The sequence below is a fragment of the Ahaetulla prasina genome, chromosome 2 (assembly GCF_028640845.1).
Source record: "Ahaetulla prasina isolate Xishuangbanna chromosome 2, ASM2864084v1, whole genome shotgun sequence".
In the NCBI taxonomy this organism is placed as follows: domain Eukaryota; kingdom Metazoa; phylum Chordata; class Lepidosauria; order Squamata; family Colubridae; genus Ahaetulla; species Ahaetulla prasina.
The window spans coordinates 188,323,807-188,347,822 of NC_080540.1; the positions used below are offsets into that span (position 1 = coordinate 188,323,807).

At 37.4% G+C, this 24,016-nt stretch overlaps 1 protein-coding gene across 4 annotated transcripts in view; it reads left to right on the plus strand.

The window, feature by feature from the left end:
* Positions 1 to 15,639, plus strand: part of POSTN (periostin) — a 96,333-nt gene extending 80,694 nt beyond the window's left edge. The window contains exons 15-24 of one of the 4 annotated variants that reach the window (XM_058169277.1): positions 900 to 967; positions 2,271 to 2,316; positions 5,260 to 5,316; positions 6,158 to 6,253; positions 6,892 to 6,981; positions 7,579 to 7,659; positions 8,087 to 8,167; positions 13,511 to 13,597; positions 14,120 to 14,161; positions 14,622 to 15,639. In XM_058169277.1, the coding sequence (XP_058025260.1) occupies positions 900 to 967; positions 2,271 to 2,316; positions 5,260 to 5,316; positions 6,158 to 6,253; positions 6,892 to 6,981; positions 7,579 to 7,659; positions 8,087 to 8,167; positions 13,511 to 13,597; positions 14,120 to 14,161; positions 14,622 to 14,710 (737 nt within the window). In that variant the 3' untranslated portion in view covers positions 14,711 to 15,639. The remainder of the gene's footprint in view (positions 1 to 899; positions 968 to 2,270; positions 2,317 to 5,259; positions 5,317 to 6,157; positions 6,254 to 6,891; positions 6,982 to 7,578; positions 7,660 to 8,086; positions 8,168 to 13,510; positions 13,598 to 14,119; positions 14,162 to 14,621) is intronic. The other 3 variants (XM_058169279.1, XM_058169278.1, XM_058169280.1) reach the window with 3 other exon arrangements.
* The last annotated feature ends 8,377 nt before the right edge of the window (positions 15,640 to 24,016 follow it).

Below are 24,016 nucleotides of genomic sequence, written 5' to 3' on the forward strand. Positions count from 1 at the left end.
CATTGCTTCTTGTCCTGCCCTCAGGCAGCGAACACATGACAGAGAAGTGGAGCTGATTGGTTTGTTGCTGGCAACCAGCCGGCAGGAACTTGGCGCCCTCTGATTGGGCAAGCTGCTGACAGCTCAGTATAAAAGAGCTATTTGGTCAGCAGAAGCTAGCTCATTCTTTCCTGGTTGTTAGCATATCGAGCGAGTCCTTGTTAGCCATTATTGTTAGAATAAACAGCTGTAAACTGTACCCTGCCTTGCCTCCTTTCTTATCGTCTTGTTCTGTGAATAGAACACTAACACTTCACGTGATCTTGATTCTATGCCTCTGTTTATACAACCCAGGATTGTATTAGCATTTTTGGCTGCTGCTGTACACTGCTGGCTCATATTCAAATGATCATCCACTAGGACTCCAAGGTCCCTCTCACCATTACTGTTTTTGAGCTAGGTCTCGCCTAATCTGTACTTATACTTTTGATTTTTCTTGCCCAGGTGTAAAAACTCGCTTTTCTCCACATTAACTTTCATTTTGTTGGATAGGGTCCATTGTTCAACATTGTCAAGATCTTTTTGGATCCTGAGCTTGTCTTCACGGGTGTGGCTATTCCTAACAGTTTAGTGTCATCTGCAAATTTGATGAATTCCCCTTCTATTCCCTCATCTAAGTCATTTATGAAGATATTGAAGAGTACTGGGCCTAAGACAGAACTTTGTGGTACCCCACTGCTTACTTCTCTTAATGGATGTAGTACCATTAAGGACTATTTGTTGTGTACGGTTTGTCAGCCAGCTACAAATCTATCTGGTGGTAATGTTGTCTATTCCACATTTTTTAGTGTACCAAGAAGTAGGTTGTAGTTTACTTTGTTAAATGCCTTATTTAACTTAAAATATATATTTTGTTTTAGATATGCCTGTTGGAAATGATCAGCTCCTTGCAATTCTCAGAAAATTGATCAAGTACATTCAGATTAAGGTATGATTATTTGCTGTGCTTTGAGGTAGAAGGAATGCAGACCATATTTATTATTTATTTATTACCATATTACCTCTTCCTTTTATTTATTATGATTATTAAATTTATATGCCACCATCTCACCTAGATAAAATAAAATATTTTAGAAATATTTTAGCAACATTTAGACCATATGCACTAATAGTTAAAGGAAATTCAGTCTCAAATAAGATGTGGAGATCAATTACCGTCCAAGGAATATGTCTATAGTTTTTCTGTCACAAAACATTATTTTGCAAACAATTTAATGGCCATGAATTCAAGTCCGACATAGATAATCACTCTTCCTCATGGCTATGTTAATGAGCATTTTTCCTGTCATTGAAAAGTGTCAACAAAAACTATGCTTCTCACATAGCTAAACTTTATTTTACCTCTGTAATGCAGTTGAGAGCTACAGTTGCCCTTGGAGATTTAATAGCAAGCAATTTTAGAGCAATGATTGATGGACATCCTCGATTCTTTTCCATTCCCACTCAATATCAGCCAGGAAAAAGAACTTTCTAGAAAAAGTGGGGGATATGGTTAGGATGTAGAGAATTCCATTCCATATGATCCATGTCCTTTTAATGCTCCAATGGACAGTTAGTCATGATAAGGTTTTTTTCCCCATAGGATCGGTAATTTCCTGGGACAGTGATAGTCCTGTCAAAAGAAAAAATAAATACAAGGAAAGTCTCCCCATCCTCCTCTTTCATACTATTTAAAAGCATTTTTTCTTTGCTTTGAAAAAGCAGTTTTAAGGAGTTTGTATAGATTCTGTAAATCTATATTATTTATAAAATGAATATAATTAGCATTTACTTTCCAATCTATGATTACTCTAATCTTAGACATATTTACTCAGAGATAAATCTCATTGATGGTGGCAAATATTGGTAGCTCAGGTATAGGATGAGGGTGAAGGTTCATTCGCAGAGCTTGTGGGTTAGTTTCTGAATGTTTCGTTACCAGGCTAGGTAAACATCGTCAGTGGAATTTTCTCAAAATTCCACTGATGATGTTACCTAGCCTGGTAACGAAACCTATTGCTGATTGCACCATTCCTTAAATCTCTGAGTATATGATCCAGAATAGAGCTACTATTAAGGACTTTGAAAAACTCTCTGCATGATTTCTCTACTTCGTTTATTTTAGATTTTCATTAAGCTTTTTGTTTAATAGAATTGGCCCATTTAATGCACTGTAACTCAGCAGTTTTCATTTTCTTGTTTCTTATAAATACACGTGATTTAATTGAATCTTAAAAATATTTTTTCCACAGTTTATCCGTGGTAGCACATTTAAAGAAATTCCACTAACATTTTACAGTAAGTAGTTTAAAAGCTAAAATGTTCAATTGCAAATAATTACAGGCATGGAAAATCATTTAGCAGTTTAGATAAGGGCAGCTTGAAGATGTGTGGATTTTGAATGTTTGAGGCAGTTTTAGTCATGCTATGCTGAACATGACAACATCACAGTGATCTTGTATTTGCTATAAACTATCCTGACTTTATTTCTAAACATGTGGAAAAAGAAGGGCTAAGGAGGGATGATGTGATGGTGATGATGGCATTTATGGCTCTAATTCCTTCAGTTTTGAACATCATCATCATCATCATCATCATCATAGATTTGTAATAATTTCAAGACAAAACTCAAATGAATTACAGTGAAGCCAGTGAAGATTCACAAGTGCATCTTACACTCCTGGATGGTTATCATGGGATGAAACAGAGCTTGTTTTATAATATAGAATGCTAGGTGGGTCTCATTGGAATGCTTTTAGCTCCAAAGGAGTTCTTTCAAAACTGCCATAGATCTTTAGATAATTTGAGTTGAATCCATAATACCTTAATAAAACAGATTATTTGTTTGCAGACTTTGTTATGAGGCTCTTAACCTTGATCAACTAGTGAAAACAGAGGGGTAGTATCAAGATCAGATGAAGTGCTAGTACCAGTTTATACTGCATTGTTAAGACCACACTTGGAATACTAATACAGCTGAAATAAGTACAGAAAATAATAGTAATTATTCCTTTATGCAGCCAACACATGGGTTGCCATCCTAGTAATCTGACTTTACCCCAGGATATGATTAATATTGGAGGGTTTTTTAAATCATTGCTTAGAATACCATTACTGATGAGTCAACAACAGCCCTCTACTTTATATACAAAGATTTTATTTATTCAACAGTTTTTATAACTTTCTCCAAACCATAGACTCTGGGCAGCATACAACAAAGTAAAAATACAAAATAAAAAGAAAGACATATAATTAACTGAAATACCTCAGATGGTGGCTAAAAACATTTAACCCATCTTAAAAGTATGATGGAATAGTGTTGTTTTAATAATTTTATGAAATGCCAGAAGGGAGAGAGCTGTGTGAACCTTCCAAAGCAAAGAGATCCAAAGTAATAGAAACCACAACAGAGAAGGCGTATCTCATCTCAAACAAAGGGGAGACTCTAAGCAGATATTCTTGTTCTCTTATTATTAGAATGGCAGATTCAACCTAGGAAAGGTGGGACTTGAGAGAATTTGTATTGGACTGAAAGCCTACTAATAACCAATGCAGTGACTTTTGTAGTGGTATTACACGGCTATGATGTAATTACTGTCCCATCAGTAAGCTAACTGCCAGATGCTATTATTGTTCAGATTATCATTATTCTGTAGCTTTGCATGTACACTGAGAGCTTCTGTACCAGAGACAGAATCCTTATATGTCCAATCACATTTGACCAAATAAATTATTCAGTTCAATTCAATTCAATTCGAGATTTGTTGATGAATTAACTGCCCTTTCATCAGAAGAATAATATTTAATGTGGATAATGTGGGCACTAAAAATAAGTTTATTATTTTGGATAACATCTTACTAGAGCTTGTTAAATTTGTGCAACAATATGGCTTAATTCAGTGCATACTTCTTGTTGGTAAATATTTGATTTGCTTTCACAAGGCTCAGACATTAAAATATATTTATTGCTGTCAGAGGTTGGGTTTCAACAACTGCTTGGATTGTATATAATTATTTCCCCAAATATCTAAATATATATTCATTGTAATGAGCAGCCATTGTCTAAAGCTTTAAGCAATTGATGTGAATCCAGAAGGATCCTTAATCATGAATCAATTCCTTCATGGGAAGTGCAATCTATCTTGAATTTCTGAAGTTCCTGGAAGTTTATTGACAAAAAAAGCACTTGGTCTTTGAGGGATTCAGTTTAGTTTTTTCCCCCCAATCCATCTAGACTTAATAGTTTCCATATACTCATTGAATCTTTTCATGGATTCATGCCTAATGTGGGGCTATAACTCATGGTTTCCTGGTTTCTAGCCTGATGCTTTAATATCTAAAATAAACAGGCCTGAAGTAGCAATGCATAATTGAATATTATCCATGTATTGAAGACATTTCATCCTAATTTGCCAGAATTATTCCATTGGCTTCATATAGATGCTAAATAACATGGGGAAGAACATTGGGCCTTGTGACGATCTGCATTGGAGAAACCATGCCTTATAGTACTCCCCTGCCCTCCATAATTGAATCACCATGAGTGAATTAGCTGGCCATATAAATTTGCTTAATAATTAATTAATAAATAAAAATATTGCAGACTGGAATTCTTTATTCAAAGGAGCAGAAGAACAGGGCTCCAATTTCCAGCTCTTCTAGGCAATTTACAAGATGCCATGGTTGCTAGTCACCTGACAGGTCAAAAAGATGCATACTTCCTCATTAATGTCCTGATGAAGATATATGGCTGGGTCTAAATCTTGACTAGCAGAAATCCAGATAATCCATTTCTTCTAGGACTCTGAATTGAACAATTGGCACCTTCTCATCCACTTTTCCTAAAAAGGGAATGCTGGGGTCTGATAAAAGTTGTCAAAGCTAAGTTAGGGAGAACATCTACCAGAGAGGGTGCAAACCTCAAGTCAACAGTGGAAATGTGTTCATCATATTCTGATCACATGAGGAAAAGATATATTTTTTTCCTAGACTTTAAGGTGAGAAAGGGCATAATGGACATTTCAAACAAAACTCTGATACCATATTTTTTCTTCTCATATTCTGTATGTTTTCAATATGCCATGTATTTTAAACATATTTGAATAGAAAGATTCAATAGATTTTACAACTACCATGAATAAAGGAAGATAAAATCCTAGCAGAATTAATTAGATTAGATTAGATTACTGTGTGTGTTTAAGAGGCAAAAATCATAAGTGAACAAATTATTTCTTCCAACAGATATTAAAAAGATTACAACGGTAGTTGGTGGTTCCACAATTCGAAAGGAGATTGAAGGTAAACTGTGTGAAAGAGAACAAAGAGCAACCTCTCTTGGAAATAGCATGTAATACTAGAATAACTTTCCGCAACAGTTTATTCTTATAATCAATTATGTTTTAATGAAAACCTTTATAAAATCTATAAATTTATTCGGAACTACAGAAATACCACATAGATCAACCAAATATAGATCAATCTATATTTTTCAGCAGAATTCCTATACTTAATTTGAGATTGGAAACAGAAGAGATGGTGTGCTTAGTGGTAATATCACTCCATCATCTGAACCATGCAACCTCCTTCCCTAAAATAATAATTATATATTATTTTGTTGTTGTTTTTCATTATTATTTTCTGCATGTTTATTGTTTAAAAAGTTGGTTGGACATTTGAGATGGCTTATAAAAAAATGGCAAACAAATAAATAACGTTAAAGATCAAAATGGCAAATGGGAATTATGATTTGCTATAGTTATGTCAAAGAGCTGCCAATTTCTGAACCTGCTGCCCATGCATGCAAACCTCTATGATATTTTTGCTTATATAATATGCATTATATCAAAATAAATAAACACCAATATACAGGTTAAAGTATACAGTATATCAATAATTTTTCATATTTTAAACCTCAGTCAAAGCATTTAAATCAGTTTAATGCTACACTCTGATTATGGTATGACTATATTGTTCTGAATATGCTCTGCCAAATCCAGAAGCTTTAGAACTGGCTCTGCAGTTGATTTCTAGATATTATGTTTTCAAGAGTATTTTTCTCTGAGATATTTTGAAACTTACATAAAATTTTCATATGTCACTTTTATAACACATTTCATGATGTTTTAACAATGCTTTGCAGTGCCATCCATTACAAAGTTCACCAAAGTGATTGAAGGGGAGCCAGAATTTAAGCTGGTCAGGGAAGGAGAGACAATAACTAAAGTGATTCATGGAGGTGAGTATATTTCATGGTCTGGGCAGTACTAACTAGAAGGATTTGGAAAAGTGTTCAAAATACCTGTTCCAAAGTTTAGATACAAGTGGGAGGACTGAGTCTTGCAGCTATAGATTTGCTTTTAGCATGTTTTAATATTGCATCAGAATATTAAATGTTTTAATTTTCATTTCTTTCCTATTAATGCAAATAAAAGAAATCATTTTTCACTCTACATGCTAAAAAAATATTGAACTGTAGACCTAAGATGCAATGTAGCAATAACAATTTGCCAATTCTATTAATTTCTTAGTGATTCAATCAATGTTTTCAACTGCAGAATAATCAAGAAACATGATACTTTTGTTATTCAAAGCTCTCAATAAAACTGTAAGCCAAGCAAAAAAATTCAATATGTTTTAAAATAACTAAATATTTTATTCAGATTTTTTTTTAAAAAAACAAACAATTTTTAGTTTGAAAGTATATAATCTTGGCCAAACTGGCATGCTCTTATTTCTTTCAAGGCATCTCTATAATCTAATGAAAACATCTGAATTAACTATTTCTAGCACTTTTCCCACTGTCTAAAAATCCAAAAGTAGCCTAGTAAATTTCAATGATCTTGCCATTAACCATTTAAAAATGTTTTCTTATAGAGCCTAAAATTAAAAAATACACAAAAATAATTGATGGGCATCCTGTGGAAGTGACTGAAAAAGAGGTGACTGAAGAAAGAATTATTCAAGGTAAAATTAATTTAAAGTAGTTTCAGTCTTAAAAATTCAAATTTCATACTGATCTGTGGGGAATAATATTTACTGTTTTAAATTTTCTTGTAAGTTCTGATTCTGGGACATTTATGTTTAGTTTTAGCAACAAAAATAGTCTCTCTAATGACTGGTAGTACAACATATCTTCTTAAGAAAACTAAGAAATCCAACTAAAATATCCTAGATATATCCTCTGCTCTCTATACAAAAAGATGTAATTTGTGCTTAAAGTTTCCTTTAGTTGTATGTGCTCCACTTACTGATTTTTATTTTACTGTCTGCATGTTTATAGTACATTTAAATCTCAGTGAAGTCAATAGACGTTTAATCTTTTATAAATAATGTGATAATGAATTCTATGTGGACATCTTTCAGCAATTTGTTTACTTGTCACAAGCGATCATCCATCTTTTGAAATCTTAGTGTTTTTTTCTGCATATGACATGCTAGCTACCAAACACATCACATATAATATAATTTTATAATCATATAACATTAAGGAAGAGCCTGATGATCACAATATAACATTAAGAGCATAGAAATTCCAAGTAAAAATTGCTGAATCTTTTTCAGGCCCTGAACTGAAATATACTCGAATCACTGCTGGTGGAGGAACAGATAGCGAAGAGACTCTTAAGAAATTGCTAGAGGAAGGTTAGTAGGTTAGTCTGAGATTAATCTGAGAAGATTTATGGATTGCATTGAAGCATGTTCATTACCTGAAATGACTACATTTATGAAAATTCAACAATACTAGAAGAGCACCTGAATTCTAAACTCAATTCCAAGCCTGCCTGACTCATAGTATGTACAATTTATAAACAATGATTAAAAATAAAAAAGCAGTCTCAACATCACTTACTGTACTGAATGCTATCAATGGAAATCTTTATAACATAAAGGTTTTCAGCATTCAGTATCACTATTCAAATTGTTTCAATTTTACTGCAAAATTAGCCAAATACTGATTATTTATAATAAACGAAATAATTCTAAAATAATTTTTTTACATTTACTATAGTTACACTTTCTCATGTTGTCCTATAAAAACCTTTCATGTCATAAATATATGTCCTCTCAGAGGTTACCAAGGTGACTAAACTCATTGAAGGTGATGGTCATTTACTGGATGATGAAGAAATCAAACGACTCCTCCAGGGAGGTTAGTGAGTGCAAGAAAACTAATTTCATCCTAATGAACTTTAAGAGTTGACAAGCTAATGTCTTAACTTTTTAAAGACTGATTCATGGAAAGAAAAATCTATGGATCAAACTTCAAGAATTGAATATGAAAACAAAATATTTGGGTATTCTGCTTACTTCCACAAATCCATACTGAGAAAAAATATGTGTATTGCTTATGCTCAGTCTTTAAACAGTTTTAAGTGAGCACTGAAGATTCACATGTACACACACCCATGTAACCCAATACATTTGGAACTCCCAAGAAATATTTAAAAAAACATTGGGAAATGCCAGATCTTTTGCCTTTTTAATTATTGTGAATATTCATTGCTCATAAGTTAACAAAGGCATGCTTAACATTTTTTTCCATCAATTACAGATTTTATGTTTTAAACTTACAATTAGAAACTTAATAATTACAATTCTTTGCATATGGAAAGTACCTCTATATTTTAGGCATGTTGATGTCAGCTATTAGTTAATTAACTTGAAGAGTTTCAAGATTCCAGTCCTTTAATTTATCATTGCAATAAACATCCTGTTGCTATGGCTTGGCACCATGATTCAACAAAATGAAAGCCTTCAAGCAATGCTCAGTACAGCTGGGGCAGCAGAAAGGTTTATTGCCAGATATATATTATAGCAGTATCAAGAAAACTGTTAGCTGACATAAAGACTGCATGTAAATAAGGAAGAAGATAGAGTTGAAGAATGATTCATGCATATATTCTGAAAACTTGTGAACTACTCCAGAAAAAGCTACTTCAGAATTATAGAACCTCATGTTTTGAGTAATGGCCTTCCAATTCACAGCAAAGGTTTGATATTACTGCCTCTCAAAGGCTGCTGTGACAATACATGCTGCTCCATTCCCAATCTCAGCCAGACATGGAAGGAGGATTTTATTTCCATTTTATTGTTAGCTTTCTTGGTATTCCACATTTGAGAACATTAGCCATCATAATATATAAGGATTTATTCTATTACATAGCCAAAAATGAGATCCTGGCCTTTCAGTTTAAGTATTCTTTGCCAAGAAAGAAATAAGTAATCTATAACTTTTAAATCTATAATGATTACTTTATTTATCTTTATTACTTTAGAATGCCTTTTCTTAGTTGGCAGATTAGAATTATCCAAATAGCTAGAATGAAGAATAGAACATAATAACAGAGTTGGAAGGGACCTTGAAGGTCGTCTAGTCCAATCCCCTGCTTAAGCAGGAGACACTATACCCATGATAGCGAACCTATAGCATGTGTGCCAGTGGTGGAACACAGCGCCCTCTCTTATGGCATGTAAGCCGTCACCCCAGTTCAGCTCCACTGCGCATGTGTGCGCACCTCCCACTGGCCAGCTGGTCTTCAGGTCTCTGCTGAAAATGGGGGGGGCAGGGCACGTGCGGGGCACATGCGTGGGGGGCACATGCACATGGGGGCGCGTGAGTGTATGTACAGGGGCACATTCACGTGCATGTGCAGGGAGTGGGGCACATGCGGGGTGGCCGCATGTGCATGCGCAGGGGTGGGTCTTTGATACGGGCACACACGTATTCGCTTGTGCACACGTGCGCTTTCGGCACTCAGTCTGGAAAAGGTTAGCCATCACTGCGCTATACCGTTTCAGATGGCTGTCCAGTCTCTTTTTAAAAGCCTCCAGTGATAAACCATCCACAACTTCTGAAGGCAACCACTGCTTTATTGTTCTCACTGTCATGAAATTTCTCCTTAGTTCTAGGTTCCTTCTCTTCTTCATTATTTTCCATCCATTGGTTCTTATCTAGCCTTTTAAATATCACCAATCAGAATAGAGCTTTAAGGAATCTTGGAGGTCTTTGAGTCACCCCCTGCTCAAGCAAGAGACCATATACCAATTTCAGATAAGTGACTGTCCAGTCTCTTCTGAAAAACCTCCAGTGATGAAGCACCCACAACTTCTGAAGGCAAACTGTTCCTCTGGTTAATTGTCCTCACTGTTAGGCAGTTGCTCCTTAGTTCCAGGTTGCTTCTCTCCTTGATTAGTTTCCATCCATTGTTTCTTGCCCTCTGGTGCTCTGGAAAATAAATTGACCCCCTCTTTGTGGCAGCCTTTCAAATATTGGAATACTGCCATCATGTCCCCCCCTAGTCTTTCTTTTCTCAGATTAGCCAAACCCAAATCCTGCAACCATTCTTCATGTTTTAGTCTCCAGGCCTTTAATCATCTTAGTTGCTTTTCTTTGCACTTTTCCCAAAGTCTCAACATCTTTTTTGCGATATGGTATCAAAACTGGATGCAGTATTCCTGGTGTGGCCTACTTCACATGATTTTGATTCTATGCCTCTGTTTATACAACCAAGGATTGTATTTTACAATCCTATGTACAATACAATACATAGTATATGTCAGCTGCCATATACTGCTGACTCATATTCAAATGATCATCCACTAGGACTCCAAGGTCCCTCTCACAGTTACTGTTTTTGAGCCAGGTCTAGCCTAATCTGTACTTTGGTTTTTCCTTGCTTTTCTCCACATTAAATTTCATTTTGCAGGATAGGGCCAATTGTTCAAGTCTATAAAGATTTTTTTGGATCCTGAGCTTGTCTTCTGGGCTGTTGGCTATTCCTGCCAGCTTAGTGTCATCTACAAATTTGATGAGTTCCCCTTCTATTACCTCATTTAAATCATTTATGAAGATATTGAAGAGAAATGGGCCTAAGATGGAACCTTGTGGTACCCAACTGCTTACTTCCCTTCATGTAGATGTAATACCATTAAAGACTATTTGTTGAGTACGGTTTGTCAGCCAGTTACAAAACCATCTGGTTTTTCTAGCTTACAAAAAAAGTAGGTTGTGGTCTGCTTTGTCAAATACCTTGCTGAAGTCTAAATATACTATGTCCACAGCATTTCGCTGGTTTACTGATTTAGTCACTTTGTCAAAGAATGAAATAAGATTGGTTTGGCATGATCTGTTTTTAACAAACCCATGCTGGCTACTAGTTATAACTTTATTTGTTTCTAGATGTTCACAAATCTCTTTTTTATTATTTTTCCAGTATCTTTCCAGGTATTGATATTAGGCTCAATCAGTTTGAGCTGATTGGGCTGTAGTTTCCTGGGTCTGTTTTTTTTTTTCTTTCCTTTTTTGAAGATGGGAGCCACATCAGCTCTTTCCCAATCCTTTGGTAGTTCCCCATTGGTCTAAGATTATTTTTTAAAAGATTTAAAAGATTTTTAAAAAAGGAAATCAGTAGTTTGGGCAATATTTTCTGAAGCCCTTGATTTTCTAACCTCATACTAAAGTTAAAATAATGTATAACATTTTTAGACGTTAAAATTATTTATATACTTTATATCTCTCAAGATTCTTGGCAGGTTGCAGTATTAAATTACATTTTATATTTAGCATATATGTGTATATGTACAGCATATAACTTTTTAATTTCAATAAAAGATAAAAAGGATTATCTCTGTGTAACTATCAGTAGATAAGATTTACAAACAATTAGTTGCAAAATAAAATTTAACAACAAGAGATTCTATCATCTCAAATAAAGAAACAAAACATGTTCAGATATACATTCCAAATCACTAATCTATTTTTCTTGTCATTGCTTAAAAAAAAGCCTGTGGATGAAAACAACTCCCCTCCCCCCAGTAATGAACATTTAGCATAAATTGGCCAGCCCTCTTAAAGCAATGAAGCCACTGGTAAATTTGTGAGTTAAAATGGCAGTATTCCTTTGCTTTCACCTTCTCATCTTTACCTGGGCAAACTCACCAGGGCAAAAGAATGTCAGCACATCTTTCTAGCAAGACAGGACAAGAATAAATTGTTATGTATGTATGTTACTTTTTTTAAAAAAAAAATGACCCAAAATGCATGTATTCAAAAAATTAATGACAATTCTGCATTTAAATGAGTGAATGAATTCTTGTTGAATTTAGATAAGACATATATTACCTCAGACTGCAAGCTATGAATCTAATAGCAGGCAGATTTTAAAACAGCTGAATGGCTTGCCCCCATTGCTAAAACACTCCTGTTAATCTGTTTTCATGTACTGAAATGCTTGTTATAGCATAAAATAATTGCTAAAAATTATTCAGACTCAAATCAAATTTATCAAATTTAAGTGACCAGATTTCAGCAATGGCAAAGCGGGACAACATTGACGCGGGGGGGAAGGGGGGCTGCGCATGCGCGCTGAGTGTTGCCATCTGCCTGAAGGAGGAGGAGCGGCTGCTGCTTCTCCGCTCTTCCAGGCAGGCTCAGCTCTCCTCTTGGCTCTTCTCTTCCTCTCGGGTGAAGTCAAGCGGCGTCTCTCCTCCCTCTTGTGCCCCCTTCTCCGCCACTCCCCCTTCTCCGCCTCCTCCTCTTGCATTGCCGCCTCCCATTTTCAGAATGGGAGTGAAACAAAAAAAAAATCGCGACTTTTTGGAATTGCTGCGGGATGCGGGACAAATTATTAAAAAGCGGGACTGTCCCGCCAAAAGCGGGATGTCTGGTCACTATATATCAAATAAAAATACAAAAAATGAAGATACTTCAGTCTTTATTTTTAATTCATGCTTAATTCAAAGCATTCATGCTTTGGGTGTCAAAGATTTCAGACTTCTCTATCTACCGTAAGCTACAGGTAGAATCTTTGTTGCCATTTAGAAACTTTCCTCTTTTGTGCAGCTCAAGCTTTTATATCTAATTAGAGTCATACAGCAATTTAGAATTTCACTTGGCCCATAGACATTTGAGATAATACCCAGAACCTTTTAGGCCAAAATACCACACAAGCAAATTATTCTTTGTGTATAGCAACATAAAACCATGCAAGCTGTGAGAAAAAGCTGTGTACTCCTTCCATATTTTATGAATGCATCAAATAAATGGTGTGTGTGTGTGTGTGTGTGTGTGTGTGTGTGTGTGTGTGTTATGTGTGTGAGAGAGAAGCATTGAATCTTGGCAACTGCCTGGATTAGTCCCTGAAGTTTTCTTGGCAAGATTGTTCAGAAGTATTTTTGCTATTGTCTCTTTCCTAGGGTTGACTGACCCAAAGTCACCTAGGTGGCATTGTCCCTTTAGTCTAGGACTAAAACTATATTGGTTTCTAGCTTGTGCCTTAATTAGTTCAGCAAACTGGCTTTCTATGCTCAACTACCAATCCTAGAAAAGAAGTCTCAATGGTCATTTCTAAGAAAATGTTTAGGAATTTGTCATTCCTTCCTGACTATCGTTGCCTCAATCTACAGAGTAAGATTTCAGAATTTAATGCCTGGATCACTCTTTTGCCAAAAATATTCTCCTTATGGTAACCTTCATTTTTAATGCTTATCATAGCTGGATCTGAGTACACTAAAGTTACTAAAAGATTTGAAGGAGAGCCACAGATTATTGAAAGAGAAATAAAGAAAATTCATCTGGAAGGTCAGTCATACAATAAATAGAATTATTCTTGTAATTATTTTCCTTGGGGCTTTATGGAGGTGGTTATGGTGAAAGCTAAAAAAAACCCTGACAAGATTGCTGATTAGAATGATAACAAATGCCTGAAACTTCCCTACGTCTTTATCTACGCTAAATGAGAAGCTTTAGAAATTGTTTCATGTTGTGTGTGTGTGTTTGTGTTTGTGTTTGTGTGTCCTATAGCTAAACTGATATGTATGCTACAATAAATTTATTTATTTATAGATACAAACCATTATTTCCCACTTTATTTTTTGCATAGTATGGATTAAATCTTTTAAATCTGGATGAAATAAAATAAAAAACTTTGTCTTGTTGAAATGTTGACTCAATAGTAGTTTTATATCAACATTTTTAGCACTGTTGACAGAATCTAGAGAACTAATAATTACTGTCATGTTGCTTGAACTTTCCCCCTATCCTGAACCTATGTTATTATTATCAAATGTTTACAATAAAAGATATTGTTTTCAATATTTTTAGACATCCCAGTAAGAAAAGTACAATCATCTAGAAAGGCACAAGGTACGAAGAGGTTTCTAATATTAACATGTTCTAACTATGCTTAACTAAAAAAGTTTAAATGTGTTTTAATTTAAAAATGATGGCAAGATTCTTTATGTGAACTACTTTATAAAATATAATAATATTAAATATTTAGAGAGAAATTTGGTAAATCCATTTACACAAAATATCAACTTGCATTATACTAGTTGAGCATATAATATCAAAAAATGAAACAATAAAGCACTGAAAAAGAGTTAAAAATTCTGAATCAATATCACTAATGGATATTGAGGGAAGAATACCTACTTTTCAACTTGTACTTATCTTAGTTGTTTATGTGTATTATTATTATTGTTATAAGCATATTCTTAAAGCAATAATAATCATAATTAATGTATTTTGCTATATTTTTATGAATATTTAACTGATAAAAACAATAAATAAAATAACCTTATCTGACTTATTTTTGGATTAACAGGATCACTACGGAGAAGAACAAGACTTGTCCGTCCTGGCACAAAACGACAAAATCCACCGAAAGAACTGAAAAAGCTTTCAAAAAATTAATCAAATTTTAAAAAATTAACAAGAGAAATTGTTTACTAACTCATGTTAATAATAGAATTGGGTATAGTACTCACTATTGAATAAAATCTCACAAAGTTTTATGTGTTAGAAATTTTTTTTTAGAATTTATCTGTTTTCTATGAATAACTGATTAGATTAGATGTTCTGAAAGTATGCAAACACAGATGAGTTCCATTGATTTTGGTGGATCTTATTTCTGAGCCATTGTATATTAAATAACCTGAATAGAATATATGTATGTATATCTCTATTATATCATTTATGTACAGAAGACAACTATAACGTTTCTGAAACATTTGCCTTAAAAATAAAAAGCAACCTTATTTGAATAATTACTTCTGTTGGGAAGTAATATAAAATTTAGAATTTGTGAACTCGCAAAGCATTCCTGGCCTGCTCTCGAATTGCCATAGGCAAGGGGGATGGGAAAACGGCAAAGCAGCACGGTAGCCAAAACAAAAGCACATTCCAGACATATCTCTCTCAAGGCTGTCTCCCAGGGTTACCCACAGCGGCTGGAGGGGAGTGATCTCTACAACCCGTGAAATTGCTCCGTTGGCGAATGTGACTGATGACACATCCTGAGCGGAGGGGGGAAACAGGGTCAAGTCTGCCCCGTAAATTACATGAGGTCAGAGTTGGCTTCACTTGGAACATCCCGACATGAAGCTTCTAATAAATAACTGGATTTCTTTTGAAGCTTGGCTCAAGGCTCATGATTTAATTAGGGCATCCATTGGAACTCTGACAGAATTCAGTTGAAAATGTTTGTCTATAATACTATGCTATTAATCATTATTAATATGGGATTGTTTGTAAATTGTCATTTTTAATTACCTTATTTGCTTATTCTTCCATATTTTTATATTACAAGAAGCCTTGTAAATGAAATAAATTCAGTGAAGGTGCCTTAATTCTGCTGTGTTTTGTCAAAAAAAATTCAGGGTTCCCTTTATACTTTTAGTTTGAGAATTTTTTCCAATAACGTGTGTGAATTACAATTTTTAGTAACAATTTTTTTAATGAAAGAAAAGACATGAGATTTTCTGGATGGCCAAGGATGGGGGTTGGGAGGACTGTTATTTTTCTGATTCCTTATATATAGTTTCAAGCTGTGTTTCTAGAAAGTCTAAAGTTCTGCAGTGAGATCAGAAACAGCCAACTACACATAAAAAGGCATAATACTTCAAGAAGCACAGACAAAAGGACAACGGTAAGACCCAGGAAGGCACAGAGACCCAGCACCAGGGGTGAAATCTAAAAATTTTCCCTACCCTACCGGTTCTGTGGGCGTGGCTTAATTGGTGGGCATGGCTTGGTGGTCAGATGACTGGATGGGCGTGGCCAATAACAATAAATAATTAAAATAATAAACAAAGTATACAAAACAATAAGAGGTACCAAAAACCAAATTCCACACTTTACACACACACACCACAACACAACTGACTCTCTCACACACACACAACATGCCACATACAGCTTTGTGAGATTTTGTGTGTTTGTGTAGTTAAAGTGAAACACTACAGAAACACACCAAATCTCAGAAAGCTGCACAAATATTTTATTTTATTATTTTATTTTATTTATATTTTTTAGATTGTCTCAACCTTAATAACTTTAGGTTTGTGGACTTCAACTCCCAGAATTCCTCAGCCAGCAAAGCTGGCTGAGGAACTCTGGGAGTTGAAGTCCACAAGCCTTAAAGTTATTAAGGTTGGAGACCCCTGTTTTAGATAAAAGCAGCTAAATTTAAAACTTCCTTAACTTTAAATTGCTGTCTAAAAAAAAACCTCCTTACAAAAACCCCAATTAACTATTTTTTAAAGCTCCCCCCCCATTTACTTTCCCAATTGGAGGCAGGCAGATTGAGTTGCTCACCAAGGAGATGGATTGCAGGCAGGCAGATTCAGTTGCTAGCTGCTGTAACTGATTGCAGCAGCCGAAGCAAAGCAAGGCTTTGCGAGCCTGAAAGGAGCAGCAATTAGGCAAGTGGGGACGGGGCAATTGGGTGGGCATGGGCGGGGGCTGTTGTAAGAGGTTGTTTAAAAATGATTTTAAAAGCCTGTGATGATCAGGCAACTCAGCTGGGATCACCAGAGGAAAAAAAGATTTTAAAAGGCTCCTCTGACGATCCCAGCTGAGGATGCCTGATCATCACAGGCAACTTCTTATCACAGTACCTCTTAAAAGGATTGTTTTAACAACCTCTTCGGCCAAAGAGCTTGTAGAAAACTTGTTTTTTAAAGATTCTGGTGATCAGGCAACTCAGCTGGGATCACCAGAGGAGCCTTTTAAAAGCTTTTTTTTACAACTTTTTCGGCCAAAGTGGTTGTTAAAAAAAACTTTTAAAGGGTTCTGATGATCTCAGCTGAGCCGCATGATTGTCAAAGCCTTTTTTTTACTTTTAAAAGCATTTTTTCAGCTGAAGAAAAAATGCTTTTAAAAGTAAAAAAAAAACCCTCTGATGATGGCATGGCTCAGCAGGGGCAGGGGGTGGGGCCAGGGATTTTTGCTACCAGTTCTCTGAACCACCAGCTGCCATCACTAACGGATCAGGCATCCGGTCCGAACTAGGAGCATTTCACCTCTGCCCAGCACCGTAAGAATGTGCTTTGGAAGATATGCTAGGAGTCTCTGCAGTTTATGAAGTCCTCTGAGAGTATCGCTTAATTACTTTATTTATTGATTTTATTTATTCCTTGCCTTTCCATTTAGCCAGGATAGTTTAATAAATTGTTAAATTACTTAACAACCCACCCCACCCCACCTTTCCTGATTTTTTTTAGCAGGCATATACATCCCTCATGATATTAGTTTCTGGTGCAAGCAACTTTACAAAGAGTGCAAAAATGAATTAGTAGAAAACAAATGATATTAAAGTCAGGTCATAAAAATAAATTAACTACATATAGTTTACATTAAAACATTCACTGTCCCTTTCTATATCTTTTAGCCTGCAGATCATTCTTGCTTCTAACATATTCACACTTCATACATTCTCTTGTTTTTATACCTCTATTTTTGAGAATCTTAGCAATTCTATCTAGACACAATTTACTCAGTCTTACCCTTTCTCTTCATATATTTGTTTTGCAATTTGATGCTCATCCAATCAATCAATCAATCAATCAGAATAGACCTGGAAGTCTTCTAGTCCAACCCCCTGCTCAAACAGAAACATTAGTTAGAAAACAGAGCAAAAGACATAAGAAAAAGAAAAATGCAAATTTTTGAGTCATCCATACAATTTACCCCAATCCGATCCACATATGTAATTATCACTTGCATAGTTTTGATCCAATAAAGGGCCACGTTATATGTAATCTTTGGGTTCTGACTGCACATGGTTAGAACCCAAAAACTGCATATACTTTTTGAAATATGAAATGAATTGTTTCAATATAAGAATCTTAATAGGTTGTTTCTTTTAAGGTGGGGTCCAAGATATTGATCTCTTTCTTACACAACTGACATCCACAGTGCAATGTCCTGCCTCTGGGGTCCAGCAAATATGGCTGTTTATATCTTATGCACTGGGCTTTAATTTTTAACTATTATGTGTTAACTCAACAAATGTGAATAGTTGTCTACAACTCAGAACCAGTCAGTTGATTGGAGAAGCTCATAAATTAATCCACCCATCTAGCCATCTAGAATTTTGTAACCTAAATCTGGGCCGCACACTTGATATACTTCTAGCCTACTGAATTTTCTCTTTCATAGTCAATGTAAGGCCTTGCCTCTCCAATCTTCCCAAGAAAGCAGGACTTTTGAAACTGAAGTTGTTCCAAATGAAGCTTTTATTGAAAGGCTTGTGATAGCAAGAGGTCTAGACAGGAACTAAATTTTCCCACTTAAAAACAGCAATTTAAAGCAGTGCAAACAAAACCCCTCCCACAGTACAGCAATGCAGGAAACAGAAAGAAACTTCAGTTAGAGATCCCTCCAATCCCCCCCTCCCACCAGAATGCCAGCGTCCCAATAGAAATATATGGGACCTGACATGCAACCCCCCTAGAAAAATGGGAAATCCACCTGAAAGAAAACAAAAAAGAGGGAAGGGGCAACAAAGAAACCATAGAATCAGTGAGGTTTGTCAAGGTACAATTGATGAAATATACGTATTAATTTAGGGGCATGCACATTTTTTTATGAACCCATTCATTGTGTGAGACGAGGAGGTGTTTCCAAGCAACCAGGTACTGAGTGCTCTGTGGAATTTCCTAGAGACTAGAATTTCTTGAACTTCAAAATGTTTTTTAAAAAGTTTTTTTTATTTTATATTATTTATACATATCAATGCTTGAATAGTGTGATACCTGGGTATCATACATTTTGATACAAATAGACATAATATTTTTACTCATAGTTATTACATTTCATTTTCATTGTTTCATATTGTTTAAACATACCTAATAATACCACCCTTCAATTCTAAAATCTTCCTCTCACATATATCCTGTTATTTTAAAATATATATACTATTATTCCCCTCTTATTTCTATCTCTATTTTAACTTTTTTTCACATGTCACCATAATATTCAAAGACATTTCTTTTCTATTTTCCATCTTTCACCTGCTTTGTTATTCATATTTCCCTTATTTAGCTCCACATCTATTTATATTAAAGTTTCATCCTTCATTCATTCATTATTCAGTGTTTCAATGTACACTTCTAGTACCAATCACAATCATTTAAACATATAGAGTAAATCTATTCATGTTCTTTCCAATCATCCAATCCGTGTGATTCTACTATCAATACATATGTTTACATTAAAATATATTCTTTCATCATTTAATTACCCATTGTTTAATTTTACCATTTCACTGCTAATCATAATATTTTATACATATTTAATAATACCATCATTCAATCTCTAATTTTCCAATTAATGCTTTATTCTTATTCATAATTCCCATATTCCACTCTTATCTTTTTATATTAAAATATTGACCTAATGTTCTATCACACTACATACAAAATAATTATCCAGTTTTAATTATAATTCTAATGTTAATACACATGTTTTTGTTAAAATAAAATTCATGTAGGATCTTTTTCTCTCTTTTTTCTATCTATCATCTCTTGTCTGCATCAGTACTTTAAGTCTTCTTTTTTTGACTTGCCTCCCATATTCTTCTCTTAAGTCTTTCATCTACTTCTAGATCTGCATTCTGACTATGCTATCTAACTTTTTCCCCCTCTCTACCCTTTCCCACTGTCTAGTTTTAACCCCTAGCTCCTTTCCCCAGATATATTCCTGTTTCTCCCATTTCCTTTTAAATCTTTTAAAATATTTTCCTCCTGTTTGAATGGGCTTTGGTTTACCTGAGATGCCCCTTCTTGGAGAGGGGGAAATGCCAGTCAGGACTGGGAATTCCTCTTGTCTGCTGAAGGACCGAGTCTGCTGGTTTTAGTTGTAAGCCCCGCCTCCTGCTGTCACTCTCCAGCTTTTCAGCAAGGAAAGTGATGCAGACTGACGTGTCATACTGTAACGAAAAAGAATTAGTGTTCTCCCACCCCAATGACCCTGGGGCCCCAGTCGGCCTTAGGAAGGGTGGGGCTGCCTGGCGTTTCCCCCTGTCCAAGAAGGGGCGTCTCAGGTAAGCCAACGCCCATTCTCCATGTCGGGGGAAATGCTGGTCAGGACTGGGACATATCAATGCTTGATGTCCTATCGGGAGGGAGAAGGCCGACAATGCTCCATCGGTTCCAGGTGTGCGGCCTGCAGCACCCTCCGTCCAAAGGCCACATCAGTGGACATGTAGAAGTCCAGCTTGTAGTGGCGTAAGAACGCCGTCAGGGTGGACCACGCAGCCACCCGACACACCTCTTCTAGAGAGGCGCGGGTAGCTCAGGCCGCTGATATCACTGCACTTCTGGTAGAGTGAGCTGTGATAGGGTGGGGCACCAGAAGTCCCTGTCATTCGTATGCGGTGACAATTGTAGCCTGGATCCATCGTGCCAAGACCGTCTTGGAAACTCTAGTCCCCATAGATACAGGTTAGAAAGAAATGATAAAAATTCTGCTTTACGGATTGACGAGGTGCGACTGATATAGATCTTCAGAGCTCGCTGCACATCAAGGGTGTGCCAAACATATTTATTTATTTATTGTTTCAATTTCTATACCGCCCTTCTCCCAAAGGACTCAGGGCAGTTTACAGCCAAAGTAAAGACAGTTAGTACAATTTTTAGGACCAGTTTAAAAGGAAAATTTAGAGTTGGTTGAAGAACTTAAAAACAATAAAACCCCTTATTAAAACCCCACTAGGCCAGTCCTGCATGGTGAAACAAAAATGTTTTCAGCTCGCGTCGAAAGGTCCGAAGATCAGGGAGTTGACGGATACCTGGTGGTAACTTGTTCCAGAGAGTTGGTGCCCCCACAGAGAAGGCCCTCCCCCTGGGCGCCGCCAGCCGACATTGACTGGCCGATGGCACCCTGAGAAGAACCTCCCTATGGGAGCGCACTGGTCGATGGGAGGTCGCCGGTAGCAGCAGGCGGTCCCGTAAGTAACCCGGTCCTATGCCATGGAGCGCTTTGAAGGTGGTAACTAACACCTTGAATTGCACCCAAAAAACCACCAGAAGCCAGTGCAGCCTGCGCAGGAGAGGTGTTATATGGGAGCAACGAGTCGCTCCCTCTATCACCCACGCGGCCGCATTCTGAACTAATTGGAGTCTTCGGGTGCTCTTCAAGGGAAGCCCTTGGGAGATAGGGCAGTATAAAAATGTGATTAAATAAATAAATAAATAAATAAATAAATAAATAAATAATGTAGAGAGCATTGCAATAGTCCAGATGAGAAGTGACGAGGGCGTGAGTGACTGTGCACAAGGAATCCCGGTGCAAGAAGGGACACAACTGGCGTATCAGGCGGACCTGGTAAAAAGCTCCTCTGGCAACGGCTGTCAAATGCTCTTCCAACGACAGTCGTGCATCCAGAAGGACACCCAGATTGCGGACCTTCTCTGTGGGGACCAATGACTCGTCCCCCACAGACAGCGATGGCCTCAGCTGATTATACCAGGATGCCGGCATCCACAGCCACTCAGTCTTGGCGGGGTTGAGTCGAAGCCTGTTTTTCCCCATCCATATTCCCGATGATGTTGAGGGTCTGGGCAAAAATCCGGGAGCACAAGCTCTTGCATGCGATGGAACAGATTATTGACCTTAGGAAGGAAGGTCGGGTCGAGATGGAGAACTACCCTGTCCCGATGAAACATGCACAAGTCCTGGCAGATGAAGAGTGCTGACAGTTCAGATACCCTGCGGGCCGAAGTGATGTCGACCAGGAAGGCCACCTTGAAGGAAAGACATTGAAGAGAGGCCTCCCTCAGAGGTTCGAAAGGTGCTTTGGTGAGCGCAGACAAAACCTTATTCAGCTTCCAAGATGGGAACTGGTAGACTACAGGTAGTCGGAGGCTGGAAGCGCCTCACAGGAAGTCCTGGAGCAAAGGGTTCCTGGACAGGGATTCCGATGAGCCATAGGTGAGTATTGAAGAGAGAGCAGCAAGCTGCCGTCTTAGAGTGTGGCGTCTCCACTGATGTGGGAGCAGGAACCACTGAAGGATCTGCTATGTAAATGAGACTAGGGAACAACGTCGTAGGTAGAGACCATTTTCCCTAAGAGTTGGGACATCTGTAATAAGGAGATAGGTCCCACCCTCTGACATTGAGCGGCCAGATCAGAAAGGCTGGCTTGATGCTCCTGTGACAAACAGACTATAGACTGAACCGTGTCAATCTGGCCCCCCAGGTGGACAATAGGCATCGAGGGAACCAAGTGGTTCTTGGCCCAATTGACTGAAAAACCGTGATCCTGTAGGATCTGAATGGTTGAGGAGACATCCCTTTTGGCCGCTTCCATGGAGGATGACATGATTAAAATGTCGTCCAAATAAGCTTGAAGTCTGATCGGGGTACTACGAATATGGGCCAGTAATACTGACAGGTCCTTGGTAAAGACCCAAGGGGCCAAGGGCAGCCCAAAGGTCAAGGCCCTATATTGATAGTGCTTGCCACTATAGCAAAAACGTAAAAACTTGTGGTGTTCCAGGAAGATGGGAATATGGAGGTAGACCTCTGTCAAATCAATAGAGGAGAGGAGGTCCCCAGGGCGAATGCATTCTAGAATAGTGCGGAGGGAATGCATCTTGAACTGGTGATAGGCTATGTGCCGGTTTAAAGCCTTCAAGTCGAGAATGGTTTTCCAGCCCCCCCGACGATTTGCACATTATGAAAAGATGGGAATAAAACCCTTGTCCATGCTGATCTGGAGGGACAGGTTGGATGGCCTGTATAGAAACGAGATGTTGAATGGCTGAAGCCATTAGAGACCTGTTAGCAGGATCACGGGAAACTGGGCAATGTAGAAAAATCGTCAGAGGGATGGAGAGAAATTTAAGGGAAAGGCCATAGCATATGGTGTTTCTGACCCAGAGATCAGACGTAGACGACTCCCACTGGGTGTAAAAGTGCCCCAATGGGAGACTCTGGCTGGGAGCTACTTGGATTGTCTAAACGCTCTGTCCTGACCCCCCCGGAAGGGCTTGCAGGTGGGGAAGGAGAAGCCCAATCTAACCTGCCCATTGCTTGATTGATCTGCTCTGGCCGGAAAATAGCGTTGGTTGCGTGAAGAGAACATTCCAGAATCCGTGTTCTGAAATGGCTGCGGGCAAGAGTAAGGGTGATAATGAAGCTCTCCCTGTCTGGACAGAGATGGAAGAATCTTCCTCTTGTCTCTGGTTTCTATGACAATGGGGTTGAGAGATGCCCCGAAGAGGTTGGTCCCTGAGAAGGGGGATGAAGCCAAGCGCCATTTGCTTCTGTTGTCTGCTTGCCAGTGTTGCAACCAGAGGAGCCTTCTGGACGACACCGCAGAACCCATGGCCTTTGCTGCAAATCTGGCAGCGTTCAGGGTGGCATAAGCTGAGATCTTCAATGCAGCCACAATTTTATTCAAGTCCTGATGCGATCTGACGATGGAAGTCTGTCTTGAAGCTGTTTTAACCAGAGCAATGAAGCTCTCTTAAAAAATGAGGCTGCAGTGGAAGCACAGACCACCCAAGCAGCCACTTGGTGTCCTTTAACAAGGGTGCGTTCTGCTCATTTATCCTCTGGGTGAGATTTTCATCCGCGAGTCCAGCCAGGTGTGATGATGCTGTGAGGGCGAAGACAGGGGAGTCAACCATTGGCACCTGTAGCAGCTGGTCAAGCTCAGGGGTGACATTATAGAATCTTTTGTCAAGGGTGTTTGGGTTGGAACCAGAGCCC